Here is a 14,532-nt window from a genome sequence, read left to right on the forward strand (position 1 = left end):
TGTCTCTTTGCCTCACGTGTTCAAACCGATCTACTGGATGTGGTGAGCTTGAATACTGCTGGCAAATGCAAAATGCACTTCATTCGGCGTGTTTTGTATCAATATATCTCTAGTATCATGATACTCGGATAGTCACAATGCCATTGGCGGAGCTGCAGCAAAAGTACTCATGGTCTCGAACGGGCAAGGAGCCCAGGGAGGTTCCGATACGTTGTTATCCCTCCGCATCCTTGCCGGTCTTGTGCTGTCACAGAATGGTGGCTAATCTAGATTTGCCGGAATCGTCCTTCGTGCCCGGTCACTGTAGTGCGGAAGGCTCTGATGCCCCACGACGAACAAGCACGTCTGACGTGCGTCTTACTCAAGTAGAAGCATATTCAAACAACGCTTGATCCACAGCTGGTATCCCTGCTGTGAACAGCACGTGCTGCAAGCGTGGTGCATAGGGAGATGTATTGTCGAACATGACGCGAGACGCGAGCGATTATGGCTCAAAGTGCTAGAAGTAATCCTCGTCGTTGGATCACAACTAGTGCTTTACTTTAGGACATTTGAATTCAACTTCCCCGGCGATACTACGTTCGTAGGTTCTTCACATACACCATGCTGACCTGAAGCGACCTCAGTCGTCTCATCGAAGGGGACTTGATGAGCTCGCAACCAGCAAGTTCATTCAGATTTAGACACCTTATAAGTGGTGATGATCGGCGGCGGCTAGTACGATGTGTTGTGACTTTCGCCTTGTACAAGTCTTCGGAGATGTAGCCAAGCTAATCAAGTGCTTTTTTGGATCAGACTCCGTGGATGCATGATCCATTTCGTGGTCTCGACAGCTGGCGCCCAGACTGTGGTCCTGTGGATTCCAAGGTGCAGTTCTGCAGATCGTAGAGACTGAGTCTCTCCATCCATTTGCGAAGCTCGTCAGAAATCGATCTCGTCTCTATTGAGAGAGGAAGCAGACATAGCTTCTACGCACCAGATACGGTACCACTCAGGTGGCTTGTCCAGTAGCCCGTCCTTTCTATTTAGCCTGGCCGTTTTTTGCATGGGAAATGCATCAGCTGAAGCATCAAGTCCATTTGGGCGACTACACCACCTTCATAGACGACCTGTGAATCTGGTGGTCAGCTCTTGTAATCTCTACCGACTAATGATCGACTGATATCTTACAGTGTGTTGGTCGACTCTTGTTGCTTGGCATGACTCGCCATCCACATTAACGAGGCCACGATGGAGGTCTATTCAAACGTGGGATCAAGTCGCTAGTCGAGCCATAGGCTCAAATTTGCTGCAGCATATGCAGGCCGAGAGAGGTCGTCTGCTATGCTCCCACCTGGTAGTAGACTCGGCCACTTAGCCCCTCGGTTCGAGGTGTATCAGGCGATCCTGGTTAGGAACCACGTTCCACATCCCGAAGTTCCTGTGAGGCGATATGTTGTGTGACGCTGGCAGAACAAACGACCCCGCTGTCTGATCCAGTCGGATGTGTTCGTGTGAAACCTTACCATGCACTGTAGACACCATTGAGGCTAATCGAGATGAAAGCAGATACGATATCGACCAAGTCGCTTCGCTCTGTTCGTTAGCCCGTCATAACTGCTGTCCCATTTTGTCTTGGATGCACGATTCGTTGATCTCTAGCAGAGTTAGCCTCCGGCGCGAAGCTAGTCGTTGTACTAGATTAACTCGATGCTCGACCATATTGCGCAAGCACGTGGTGTTTGAAGTAGCGAAACATTGAGGATTTTGAACATTGTAAGACACTGAAAATGCTCCATGCTAGAAACACCGGAACTTTCCGCTCGACTCGAGACTCTTTCTGCTGTATGTTTTGTGCGAACACGACTGCAACTAACCCCGTTTATATCGAAATGGCTGGCTACACCAACCGGGCTTGCCAGGATGTGCGAAAACGCCACAGCCGAAGGCAAAAGCGAGAATCGCTTATGTACCGCCGTGCGGCGTCAAGGCCTGACTACATCGCCATCCTAACAAAACAATAACGTAACCCATGTCTCGCTTCTGCGGAGGACGGACTCACTCAGGAAGTCCCGTACCTTGAATTTGCACGGTGTGAGCCAACCATGAAGATATAACGTGTACTTTGATCATGAAGCGGTAAGCTATGTGACTTGGATATCTTGGGAGCTCTTCGCGATGTTATCAACACATAAATCATGTATCTCCCTCTTATGAGACTGAACCATAGGCGTCTCTGCATGCCATTTCGCAACCCTCGACGTCCAGAAACTTGAAGTCCGGTAACCTGAATAGCCACTAGGGAACAGCAGCTAGACAAAGTGAGGAGCTGTAAATCGACAATGCCTACAACGTCGTGTTTCGAGAGCTTAGACGGTCAGTTCAATTTTTTGGTAGCCCTACCTGAACAGCTCGAGTATGTCCTTATTTCGTATGAACATGATACATATCACTGACTCCAATCGAAGCAGGAACTGCGTGCGACCAATAGTCATGGCTGTAAACAGCCTCGAGGTGGCAGGCAGGAGACTCGTAGCACTTCAGCAAAGAGGTGCATTGCGCCATGGCCAACCTCGTCGTAATGCAAAAGTGCAATTCTGTAATTGTGCAAGGCTGGGTATACCTTGTGGCGACCCGAACAATGACCGATGTCCTTGTACGAATGCAAGAATCACGTGCCGTCGACAATGTAATTGCGCTTGCTCGCTTCGAGTCGGACTTGATGGACAGGTATTTGTGCTTGCAAGGAAGATACAGGCAAGGACAGCCTTAGCAAAACTGCAATAGCCTTTGGGATGCAGGCGATGCGTACAACATTTTCAGCAAGTATGTCAAAAAGAAAGGCAGATTAGAAGTACAATTGCTGATTGAGTTGCCCGTTTCGTGCGATGCCATCAAGTAACGCAGGTACACCAACACATGGTTCTTTGGTAAGAGCAAAACCATTGCCAAAAGATGATCTGCGAGGTCAGGACGCGATGCGCGTCAAGGCTCTCGCGTGTGGTGAACAGCACCCACGTGATCTGTACCTTGGCGTACCTGCTTCCGCTGGGGCATTGTTGTCAAGGTCGCAAGTGACCAAAAGCACCTTTTCACGCTCTCTCTTACTATAGTAAACCCACTATCTCTTTAAGATACAATTCTTTACTATTCTCGAAGCATATCGTCCGACTTATCGAACTTACTTGCAAAGCCAACCACAGACGTTTCCACTCTGACTACGAATATACCTTTACGAAGACCACCCCCGTCCTCCATACCATTATTGACCAGAACTTAGGGAGCGCTTACCGCTCTTCTGTTGCTGAGGATAACAATCCGTCTATATAGTGGTAGCAGAAAGATCCAAACCACAGGTTACTCGAAAATATGACCGACTCATTAGCGGCTCAATTGAGCCAAATAGGTCTCAAGGACGATGCGAACTGGAAAGAGAGTTTGAAAGCTCCAACAAAAGATAGCAGACAGCAAACAGAAGATGTGACTGCGACAAAAGGCCTAGAATGGGAAGAGCTGTACATCAAACGAGAACTGATGATGGGTATATTCGAGGCTGGATTTGAAAAGCCATCCCCAATACAAGAAGAAGCCATACCTGTGGCACTAACAGGCAGAGATATCCTGGCTAGAGCAAAGAACGGAACAGGGAAAACCGCAGCATTCGTTATACCCACCCTTGAACGAATTAACCCAAAGAAACCAAAGACTCAAGCTCTGTTACTGGTTCCGACTCGAGAACTGGCCCTTCAAACATCTCAAGTATGCAAGACATTAGGCAAACACCTGGGCATCAATGTCATGGTTTCAACCGGTGGAACAGGCTTAAGAGATGACATTATCCGTCTAGGAGAGCCAGTACACATCATTGTGGGAACACCTGGCAGAGTGTTGGATCTTGCGAGCAAGGGAATTGCAGATCTATCGGAATGTTCAACATTTGTCATGGATGAGGCCGATAAGCTGTTGTCGCCCGAATTTACAGTTGTGATCGAGCAGTTGCTGAAATTCCACCCTAAGGATAGGCAAATCATGCTGTTTTCTGCTACCTTTCCTGTGATCGTCAAATCATTCAAAGACAAACACTTACGGAATCCCTACGAAATCAACCTCATGGACGAACTCACCTTGCGAGGAATCACACAATACTACGCCTTTGTAGAGGAGAAACAAAAGGTTCATTGTTTGAACACACTCTTCTCAAAACTGCAAATCAACCAATCTATCATCTTCTGCAATTCTACCAATCGAGTAGAGCTACTTGCGAAGAAAATCACCGACCTCGGCTACTCTTGTTACTATTCTCATGCACGTATGCTTCAACAAGCTCGGAACAAGGTGTTCCACGACTTCCGTGCTGGTGCTTGTCGAAACCTGGTCTGCTCTGACCTGCTCACTCGTGGTATCGACATCCAAGCTGTCAACGTGGTTATCAACTTCGACTTCCCAAAGAATGCAGAGACCTACCTTCATCGTATTGGTCGTTCAGGAAGATTTGGCCATCTTGGTCTCGCCATTAACTTGATCAATTGGGAAGACCGTTTCAACCTCTACCAGATTGAGCAAGAGCTTGGCACGGAAATCCAGCCAATTCCTTCCGAAATCGATAGAAGCCTCTACGTGTACGAAAACCCAGAGAATATCCCTCGCCCTATGCCTACACAAACTCAAGCTCTCCCAACGAACGGCTCTGCACAGGGTCAACCGCAGCAATCCCAACTTCAAAATGGGAGAGGTCACTACAATAATCGCGGTTACAGAGGCCGGGGTCGTGGTGGAGTGCGTGGACGTGGAGGTGGTAGAGGTGGTCAACAGAATGGTCTTCCTCAACCTACCCAAGCATAAGCCTGGTTGTTAAGGTGGTAGCGTGCGTTCTTGCACAACGATGGGTGGTATGGTTTGCTAGGAGTCATGTGTTCATGTGGAATACAAACCGTGGCCACCAGGTTTGATGATATACTAACTACCTTCTGTCATGATTTGATGGAATTGCTGACTTACGCGTGTGGAGTTTCTGTCCTTGAAATCAACAAGGGTTATTAAAGGAGCAGTCTTGAACGAAAAGACCTGGCCGGCGTTATTGCCCTCAAAAAGATCCAACATATTTCGTTGGGCGTTGGTGTCGTGTATCCTCTTTCATGGACCTTGGCAAGTCGGTGCCAAATTTTCCCAGACACTCTTTACGACGATCATGTTTGCGATACCCATCCGATGCTGGCTACTGGATTTTACGAACAATTTCTACAAAACTTAATCGAATGACCTTCTCTTTATCTGCCCCGACAACTCAACCTAACGTCACTCAATGCACCACCCGCACACACACATTTTTATCTTCTTCGGGGCCAATTCAGTCCTCGACCTAGAATTTCTTCTCCTGCCGTCCCAACAGGAGCATATGTTCACCAACCCGTGTCTACACTCCCTCGCACAAGCGATTACCCCAAAGATCCTGCACAGCAATAGTTGTTGTTCTCCAGCATGATTGAGCCTCAGATGCAGAGACATTGAACTCTCTATCGCGAGCCAGCAGTACTAAAGCAAAAAAACATAACAAAAAAAGAATAGGAGGAAAGCCAATAGCTATCAAAAGCTAGGCAATAGCCACGAGGAACGTCTCTATGGCGCGACGTCGAGTGAGCAATTTGACTGTACTCAGATGTTCTCGGTGATCGGGAGCTGGAAAGCAGGGCCCACAAGGCATCAGATCTTGAAATAGTTCGACAATAAAACAAACTTTTCTCTGAAAATGCTCGTACTGCTTGCGTTTTCACCATTCCGCAGCGGAAGCTGACATCTGACACACAGAGGAAGTAGTAGATTGCTGACCATTTCGAAATACTGACACAAGGTAGCAGGCAACTATGCTGCCCAGTTTCTGTGTGGGCCTGGCGACTTCGCGTTAATCAGTGTCGTGGTGCGGTGCATGCATAGTCCGAACTAGTCGTCCAACTTTCCTGGCGATTATGGCCAAGACACAATGACGTCGGAGCGTGCATTGCTAGAGTTCCAGGCACGTAAATTGAGGAGCGCTACTAACAAGCGAGCCTCCAGCTGCATTGAGACCAGTGTTTGTGGGGCACCAGGAGAGTTTGTAGCAGTAGGTATTGCTTCAATCTCATGTAACAACATACCTACACATAAGCTCTTCAGAATGGCCACTGGTCGCCGTTTAGCAGTGTCGCTGCTTGGTGCTGGGACTCAAGGTCGGCGCCTGGCTTACATGGTCGGTAAACTATCCACGTCTGACCCGAAACGCAGAAAGCTAAAACTTGTATGTCAAGTGGTCGAGCTGTGGCCGTGATGTTCACCTCATCGATTCTCAAGAAAAACAGCTGAAGGACAGCCTTGGATATATTGAACAGCTTCGGTCCTTACATAAACCACCAGCTAAATCGAGCGGCAGAATCAGAACACATACCTCAGATGCCTTGAAGGATGCCTTGAATGATTCATGGCTCGTCGTCGAGGTAAGAAGCTCCTATCGATGACTGTTGAAACACCAAATTGCCAGTAAGGAGCGGGCTCACGATCATCTATAGTGTATTCCAGAGAAACTTCCTCTCAAGCGAGACATCATCCGTCAATTAGATCAGGTTGCGCCAGCTGACACAATCATCGCCTCTAATTCCAGTAGCTACACGATCGGCGAGATCATCGCAGGACTGGACCTCACTGACAGCAGCCGTGTGCTCAGCACTCACAGCTATTGGCCACCCGAAACCAGCGCGATCGAAATTATGGGACACAAAGATACAGATCCCGAACACATATCAACATTGATGAAACAATGTGCCGATCATGGCTTTAAGCCATTCCATGTGAAGCGGGAGTCGACTGGATACATATACAACAGGATCTGGGCTGCAATCAAGCGTGAGGCACTCCTCACCGCTGCGGAGGAAGTCGCGACGCCGGAGGAAATCGATAAGATTTTCAAAGAAGTCTTGAAGACCCCCAAAGGACCCTTTGAGCAAATGGACGTGGTTGGTCTTGACGTGGTTCTGGACATTGAGGAGCATTATGCTGAGAACAGGGGCAACATTCCTGAGAAACCCAGAGAATATCTCAGGAAGCTTGTTGGCGAAGGCAAACTTGGGTACAAGAACGGTAAAGGTTTTTATGAGTATGATAAATAATTAAACGCAATCGCTTGATAATGTGATAACGGCACGTTTTGAGCACATGTCCCTATCGCACATCTGCGAGCACGTCTCTGGCTAACTTGGTGTGACAGCAGATCTTTCGACAAGGTTATCATCGACGGGCACATCGACCAAAACGCCATCTCCTCGCTCTTTCACTGTCAACATTCTAAGCTGACTGCAGAGTGAGGCAAGCAAGCCTAACAGGCAGACAATAGAGGATCCCTGCCACCGTCACGTATACTGTACTAAAATCGACTCAACCAATATGCCTTATGTCGTCGTTCCGTAGGCCTCGCATTGCTGCGGAGTTCAGGAACAAGGTCCTGTGTCGACATCAAGAAGAAAGCGACCTCGCTGCCAAAGAAAATTTCGACATACCAAGTCGGGCAATATCTTGTCAACTTCATCTGCAGATTCGCGATATAATTCCGACGATCAGCATCCCTCGGGATTATGATCCCGTATAGGCTGTGCCTTGGACGAAAGTCGATATTGTGAAAAGTTAACCAGGTAAGTATATAGCCGAAAGAAGACGAAGAAGCCAAAGCGTAACGACCGACTTCAGCGGGAACAAGTTGCAGGACATGTATAGTGGTAAGATCTGTGAAAGTTACTTTGCCTCTATATACAGTGAGAGGGAATATCCTTGAGATTGCAGGCCTGAGGCATCAAACCATTCTTCTACCTTCGTCACTGTGCACAGAAATCCGTGTCGTGGGGTTCTGCCTGGCGCACAAATCCTTCACCAGAATGCATGCCTTAAAACAACTGAGATGCACACAAATGCCTCGCCAGCCCTGACCACACAATAGAATGGACGTGGGATAGTTCGACGTATAACCGGTGTAATTACTTCGTCATCTCAAATCTATCGAGACGTACAAAATGTAAGCAACATGTCCATGTACCGCACAACTGCATGCCACGATTTCTAGATCGTTTTATCGATGGTGCTACTTAGGTAGCGAAATAGGCGCGTCCTGGCAGAGAGCTTCGTGATAGCAGTATTAAAGTTGTGAAGGCCCCAAAATATACGCTTTCCGTGCTGGTATTCAATAACTAGAACCATACCGCAAGGTCGTCAGTACGTCTGCCCAATCCTATCTCCTGTTCCGAGCAGCATGGTTGCTCGGAATTAAGAACAAGCATCACAACCTGAATTGATCAACCATGTGATACGCTAGCAAGACCGCGGTCAAGTCTCCTGACGGCGAGTGTGCCTCGACAAAGACCAGAACGCCCCAGTAAACCGTTTATACTTGCTAAATGCTTGACGACCGTCTCACCTACCTCGGGCATACAGCAGTTCGGCGTGTAAAAGCTTGTCGATAAATAAAGCATGACCTAAAACAGAGGCTAAGGAGAATATACACCGTCTTATTGTTTTAAGAAAGCAGTTGGTCGTACACGTCGCAGATGAATCAAGTTATCCTATGAATACCACTGAATATTCACGACGAGTTATGGTGCACATCTTCTCACTGACCTCAATCTTGTTATGCCAGCGCCTCGCAGTTGAGCAGTCTTCACTGTTTCTGAAGAGAATTGCACAACAAGCTGCAGTGTTAACAGATCCGATCTTCGTCCGGCTTCACTTTTGCTATCAGGATCGAGAAATTGCCAGGCAGTTGCGGTGTCACGCAAAAATCGTGATTGGGCGTGGCTTGTAGAGAGTTTCGGACGCTGTCCTTGCAGGATGGCTTCTTTCAAGAACTTATGCCTTAAGCCGAGAATACCACATACAAACACGTGCAAGGGCATAGCATTTATCGAAACCACGACTATGTTAGAACCACATCAGCAAGCACATCGTGTGGTCGTCACCAGATTTTGCTGAGTTCAAATCTATCAGTGTTGGCCAAAGTCTAGGCCTGTGAAGTAACCCTGTGTTGCTTCCAGTCTTCTGGAAACATGGCGACACTCGGTGGTTTGCGATTTCGCACTTCTTGACCAATAACTGCTTGCTAGTGATAGCATCTACCACTCCGCAATCTGGCGCCATTCAGAGTGTCTGGGGGTCCTGGCAGAAACAGATTTTCTCGGAGCGACTAGCCTGACATGAATTTGCATCTCGAAGTATTGATTCCCCACCTAGCTCAAGTTTTGCTCCGCAAAATCCACTTTGAGTCCAAGCTTTGGCACAATAGGCTTTTTCTAGAAGTGCTTGGCATGTGGGTGAGATCGGGGTGAACGTGGTCTGGGGTATGCTGGTGTTTGGACTGACTCTTGAGCGAGGCGTCGCTCTAGCAATGCACGTAGGCTTCGGTAACCTCGGCGGTATCCTTGCCTCATTCATCTTCTTGACCAAGTGGGCCCCACAGTTCGTCCCAGGTCTCTCAATCCTCATCGGCTTGAACGTCATGGCTGTTGTGCTCTGCTCAATCATGACCATTTACTACCGACGAGAGAACGCTCGACGAGATCGTGAGTTCAAGGCTCCACAGCAATACACTGAGGAAAAGGCCTTGGAGAGGACACGAGGCGACTATACGTCTTACTTCCAATATACTGTATAGAGAAAATGGTAGATAGTAGAATAGATATAGAAAAGACACACAGAATCGAATGTCTTGAACGTTACCCGCTGAATTTTCAAACCTTCTTTACTTTTCTCTGCGAATTTTGACGGAAACCCGGTAAATGTCGCATATGTTATGTACGTTTTATATGTACATACAGTTGTATATATCATATCTAGTTACTCGGTCGCGGAAGAACTAGGAGCGACTCTTCCATCGCCACAACGAGTCCAAACAGATTGAACGAGCTGTTGCGAGCGACATTGTCCAGCCGCATCGCAGCTGTGAAGATTGATCGGACTCGTGATGGTAGCGGCAATGTTCAGGATCTTGTTCGGCCGCGATACAAGGCGACTCTGGAGCGCCTGATGGGTGTCCATGGCAAAAGATCTCCTGATTCGCCATGGTGAGCTTCACAACCTTACAACCGAGGCTTGGTTGTAAAGTTGCACTTGACGCCTAAGCACGACTTGGATCATGAGCGACTCGTATAGTGTCCAGCGTAGTGCGGGCTGCAAGTTATCTGATTGCATAGCAGCTATAGGGCCTGGTCAGTCCTTCGCCTTTCGGCTTGCCAATGCGTGTAATAGTCCAGTTTGCTGCCGAAGCCTAGAGCTCTGATACGATCAGGATCTGTTATGTACCAGTGATCGAATACACTGTCGGTACTACTCTGCGCAGCTTCACCTTGCTCTATACCACCCCGAGCAGCTGCTGTAGCCGACGATCCGTTGGGGTCTTTGAATCTCTGGTCGCGCAGTCTGCCATAAGCATTAAGTATGATATCCCCATTGCCTAGTCGCTGCATTACCAGTCCTCGAAACAGTGCTATGGTGCCCGGAGCTGGATTAAATTTTGCTGCATCAATGTAGACAGCTACCGTAACGAGATCCTGAAAGGCGGTTTGAGGCTTGAACGTCATCAACTGTGTACCTGAGCTTGCTGGTTCATTTCGTCGATCGTTGCTTGTTCTCGAAGCAGGACATGATGAGCCAAGACTAGGATCTGTAATCTTCACATGACGCTTGGGTGGAAAAGGGGATCCAGCTCGCTGAAGCGTTGTCGCACCCGCCCATGAAATCACTCCCAAGGTTGTAAGCATATAGTTCTTTGACGGTATAGGTTGCTCTGGCAATGGTTGTCGCAGATTGAGAAGAGTATGGAAGGGTGGCGAAGGGAGGAGAGTAGGTTGGGCTGTTGCTGACACAGCTTGTGGTTTGGAACCGTGCTGAGTATGGCGATCGGGGTGTGGTGGTCGCGACTGCCCTTGGTCGCCGTGATGTGGCGGGAGTGCTGGCGGGATCTGCGAAAGAGCAAATGTTCCATCTCGTACTTGGTAAAATATGGAATCTTTGGCTAGCAGCTCCCCTTCACGTAGAGCTGGATGTGGTAAAAGCTGAAGATCTTCTTTCGGCGGTTCTTTGTATGACTTCGTCGTATGAATGGACTCAGCAATGAGTTGTTTTGACTCAGGCCGAGTAGGTGTTTCAGGGGAAACGTCATCAGAAGAGGATGGGAGTGAAGGCAAAGATGGCGACGTGGTCAGATCGAGGGTACGCAGGGTCTGACGGCGTTGCTTGATAATTTTCCTGTTGGACTTGATTAATTCGAAGAAGTCTGTGTCCTCGTCTTCGTGGTCTGTTGACTCTTCCGTATGAAGGTTATGCCGCGATCTCAAGACTTCGCCTCCAACGTGCTGTTCTCGTAATATTCCTACTGCCTCTTTTGAAGCACCTCCAAGATCGATGGAGGAAGGAAAATCCCGAGCAATGAGTTCTTCCCTGGCACTGGTAGTATCATTTGCCGCAAATCTAGCTCGCTTAGGTGGCGATGACCTCAAGGTCTGTATGTCTATCGGCTGAGCAGACGGTGGAGGCAAATTCATTCTGTCTCTAGGTTCGTCGCTGGTAGACGACTTCCTCTTTCGGCCATTGGCAGGGCTCTCCTCGAAGATGCTATCTCGGAGACGGTCTGTAGTAGTATCTGAACGTGCGATGAATTGGCAGTCAAAAATGGCCAGGTAGACAACCTGACCTCGACCATTTGTCCTAGGAGACTTCTTGAGCTGAAATCGTCGAATATCTACCAAGTCTCCAATCTCGACATCAGGGACACCTCCAAGTCTGCTCACCTGACGATGTAGGAGGGCTTGGACCGTGAGATACCCATCAGTGAGCAAGATTTTGTGCGCATAGCCACGTGGATTCTGTGATGTCGTGGCGTCTTTTGAGGCATCATCGCTAGTGACTTGATCGGGTCTGGGGTGAACGACTTCGAAGTGCGCAACTCGAAGGAGCAGCGAGTGAGGTTGCACCAGGGTTCGGAAAAGTTCTGCAAGTTGAGGTTCAAGTTGTTGCATCTAGGTGTGCCCTGTCTTCAAGCTCAAGAGCCATGGCAGACAGTGATGGAGGCTGTTGACCTGACCAAGCCTGCGCTCAAAGTTTGGATTCACAGAGGTGCGCACTCCGTGGGAGACACATCCTAAGTATTGGATACCTGCAGAGGTGCAATTGCTTTTTGCGACGCGTGAAAGCTCGTGACGCGTCGCGTATTGCAAGTGGAAACTCGGTATCCACACGGACGGGTCACTGTGTACAGCACTCCCCCCCAGCTCTAAGTTACTCGAGGACGATCTATTATCCAACACGGATGACTGATATACTGTATGACCATCTGGTTATCAGGTATTTACCTGGCTCCCGCTGTGCATAATACCTCATCTACGTTGTTACACTGTCAGACCTTGTAACACTCTGAGTATGTCACGTTTAAATGTGTACGTGATCGAGACACACTGTCGTCTCAGTACCTGTCCAGCAGCCTCTCCAGCACAATCAAATAAGTGACATACTCGAGTACACTCGATGCAGATAGTATCGAGTATATACGGCACGTTGATGATCAGACTAGACTGCCTAACAGCTATGCCGGCGAGCGGGGTGTTACAAGAATGTGTCCAACCACACGAGGTAGACCAAGAACACCCCTCTACAATGGACTTCGTAGCCGAGACCAACGGTTGAACTCGTGATCGCAGTGCGCCTTGCATGATGAAGTGCTTGCCTAACGTCGGGTCACAGCTTGTAGCACTTCCCACTTCCTTATCTCCTTCATTGCTGGAAATGGTCGAATGGAAGCTTTCAATACTGATTGAGAGATATTGCTACCTTGGTTTCCCTTCGTCCTCTAAGCTTGTTCTGCCGGTTTGCTGTATTGTAGACCTGTAACGAGACTAGTAAAATGGCTACGACGTTCAGCGAAGATGAACTCCAACCGATATCGATCCCAGAGGCTATCGAATCCGTACAAAGGCTCATTGGTGAGATCGTTCGCAAGAACAAGACATTGGTAGACTATTACATTCACCCCAAACCAACTCCTACCGAGATCGAGGGATATCATCCAAGACTACAGGTCTTGTACAGTAGATGCGAGATCCTTGCAGCACTTGAGATACCTAAGCTGACGATCCTGGTGGATGACGCTGCCGCATTGGTTTCAGCGTTTCTGTTGCCAGTCATCGACCAATTGCTCAATGCTGTTCATGGTGTCCAGCAGATCTTCATAAACCACTATGATCGCAAGCTGGAATACAGAGAGCCGTATAGTGCGGTATACGATGCTCTCGAATATCGTGAGAGGCAGTTGAAGAAGTTTCAAGGTGATCAGATGCGCAACCCTCAAAGGCGTCTGCCTGAATCCCTAACTCCAGCGGCGCCAAGCGCTGCAGAGCAGAGCTTTTGTCGCTTCGCCGTGGCATTCACGAATCACCGTGACCATGGCAAGCTTGCCCATGTCCACCCAGAAGAGCTCTTTAAAGAGGAGAGAGAAAAATTATTGAACAGCGATGGTGCATACTTGTCCTGGGATTGCCCAGGTTGTGCCTTCAAACTCAGGTATCATGTAGCCAACAGTCTTGCCGCTAATATACTGGCCACCGATGATGTGAGAAGCCATACAAGTGTGCCCGAAGTGGAGTACAGGCCTTCTTTCCTTGTCAAATGTCATCTATACCAGCGAAAATCTGAGGATACAGATGACAACTTCACACAACACTCACGCAGGACGAGTGATACGACTTTCGGAAACGATTCCAGGAGGAGCACGACGTGGGAGATCCCCAAACGGAGCAGCACAATCAGGCGTCAGAGTGATGCTCGTAATCCTCGTGTCTCAAATTCGTTCTTCTTCGGTGGGGCAAAAAAGACCAAGTTAGGACTGACAGAACGGTACGTACCTGTACGGGCGAAATCGTCCACATCTACATCAAAATATGGGTGTCCGTTCTGTTTCGTGGTTGGAAAAGAGTATGGTCACATGGACTACGAACATGGTCGCGATCTAGCGGAACACATTGCTGCCAAACACCACGTCGGCCGTGCGCCTTCAGCTCTCATGCTCGAAAAGTACATGGTTGGCTTGGACGGCCGTTGTGCAGAGAACGTGCGACGATGGGATCTGAACATCAAGTCGAAGTGAGAAGGTTGAGTATTGACCCTGCTGGTTATTCTCAGGAGGTACTGTATTTTGGATATTCAGGCAGCAGGAAGTTCGGTCCGAGTTCTGTCCGGATCAGCCAATTTTTTCGTAACTGTCCCCCAACCAAATTCCAGCATATTCAAAATAATAGTGCCAAGAGACTGCAGGCTTGACGTTCCTCGGATTGACCGGCTAAGATCATCATCTTGATGACGATAGAGTGAGTACCAGTAGTGGTTGTTGTTACTGTTCAATGAAGTTGCTACAATCTTGGTGAAAGGAAAACCTGGGTTTCACGTCAACGAGTATGAACCTGAAAACGACGGTGAACAGCAAGTTCTTGAGTCTTGCAGGGTCTTGGAAGACTGCCAGCAACAACCCTCACGAAGCATGATCAAGCATGGCCAAGT

General features: G+C 48.5%; 4 protein-coding genes across 4 annotated transcripts; 3 read left to right on the forward strand and 1 right to left on the reverse strand.

Annotated features, from left to right (window-relative positions):
* Window positions 1-3,348: 3,348 nt before the first annotated feature.
* On the forward strand, window positions 3,349-4,821 carry DHH1 (DExD/H-box ATP-dependent RNA helicase dhh1; the record flags this gene model as incomplete). Its single annotated transcript, XM_064896021.1, has 1 exon — window positions 3,349-4,821. One exon carries the CDS (start codon window positions 3,349-3,351, stop codon window positions 4,819-4,821), a length of 1,473 nt encoding a protein of 490 aa, XP_064758708.1.
* A 1,309-nt stretch (window positions 4,822-6,130) lies between these two features.
* LTR64_001643 (uncharacterized protein) lies at window positions 6,131-7,115 on the forward strand (the record flags this gene model as incomplete). The annotated part of the gene is made up of 3 exons (XM_064896022.1): window positions 6,131-6,202; window positions 6,261-6,446; window positions 6,519-7,115. 3 exons carry the CDS (start codon window positions 6,131-6,133, stop codon window positions 7,113-7,115), a joined length of 855 nt encoding a protein of 284 aa, XP_064758709.1.
* A 3,066-nt stretch (window positions 7,116-10,181) lies between these two features.
* LTR64_001644 (uncharacterized protein) lies at window positions 10,182-12,002 on the reverse strand (the record flags this gene model as incomplete). The annotated part of the gene is made up of 1 exon (XM_064896023.1): window positions 10,182-12,002. One exon carries the CDS (start codon window positions 12,000-12,002, stop codon window positions 10,182-10,184), a length of 1,821 nt encoding a protein of 606 aa, XP_064758710.1.
* Window positions 12,003-12,883: 881 nt separating this feature from the next.
* Window positions 12,884-14,122, forward strand: LTR64_001645 (uncharacterized protein; the record flags this gene model as incomplete). Its single annotated transcript, XM_064896024.1, has 1 exon — window positions 12,884-14,122. One exon carries the CDS (start codon window positions 12,884-12,886, stop codon window positions 14,120-14,122), a length of 1,239 nt encoding a protein of 412 aa, XP_064758711.1.
* Window positions 14,123-14,532: the final 410 nt, after the last annotated feature.

This window comes from Lithohypha guttulata (genome assembly GCF_036872675.1).
Source record: "Lithohypha guttulata strain CCFEE 5908 chromosome Unknown scaffold_1, whole genome shotgun sequence".
Classification (NCBI taxonomy): Eukaryota; Fungi; Ascomycota; class Eurotiomycetes; order Chaetothyriales; family Trichomeriaceae; genus Lithohypha; species Lithohypha guttulata.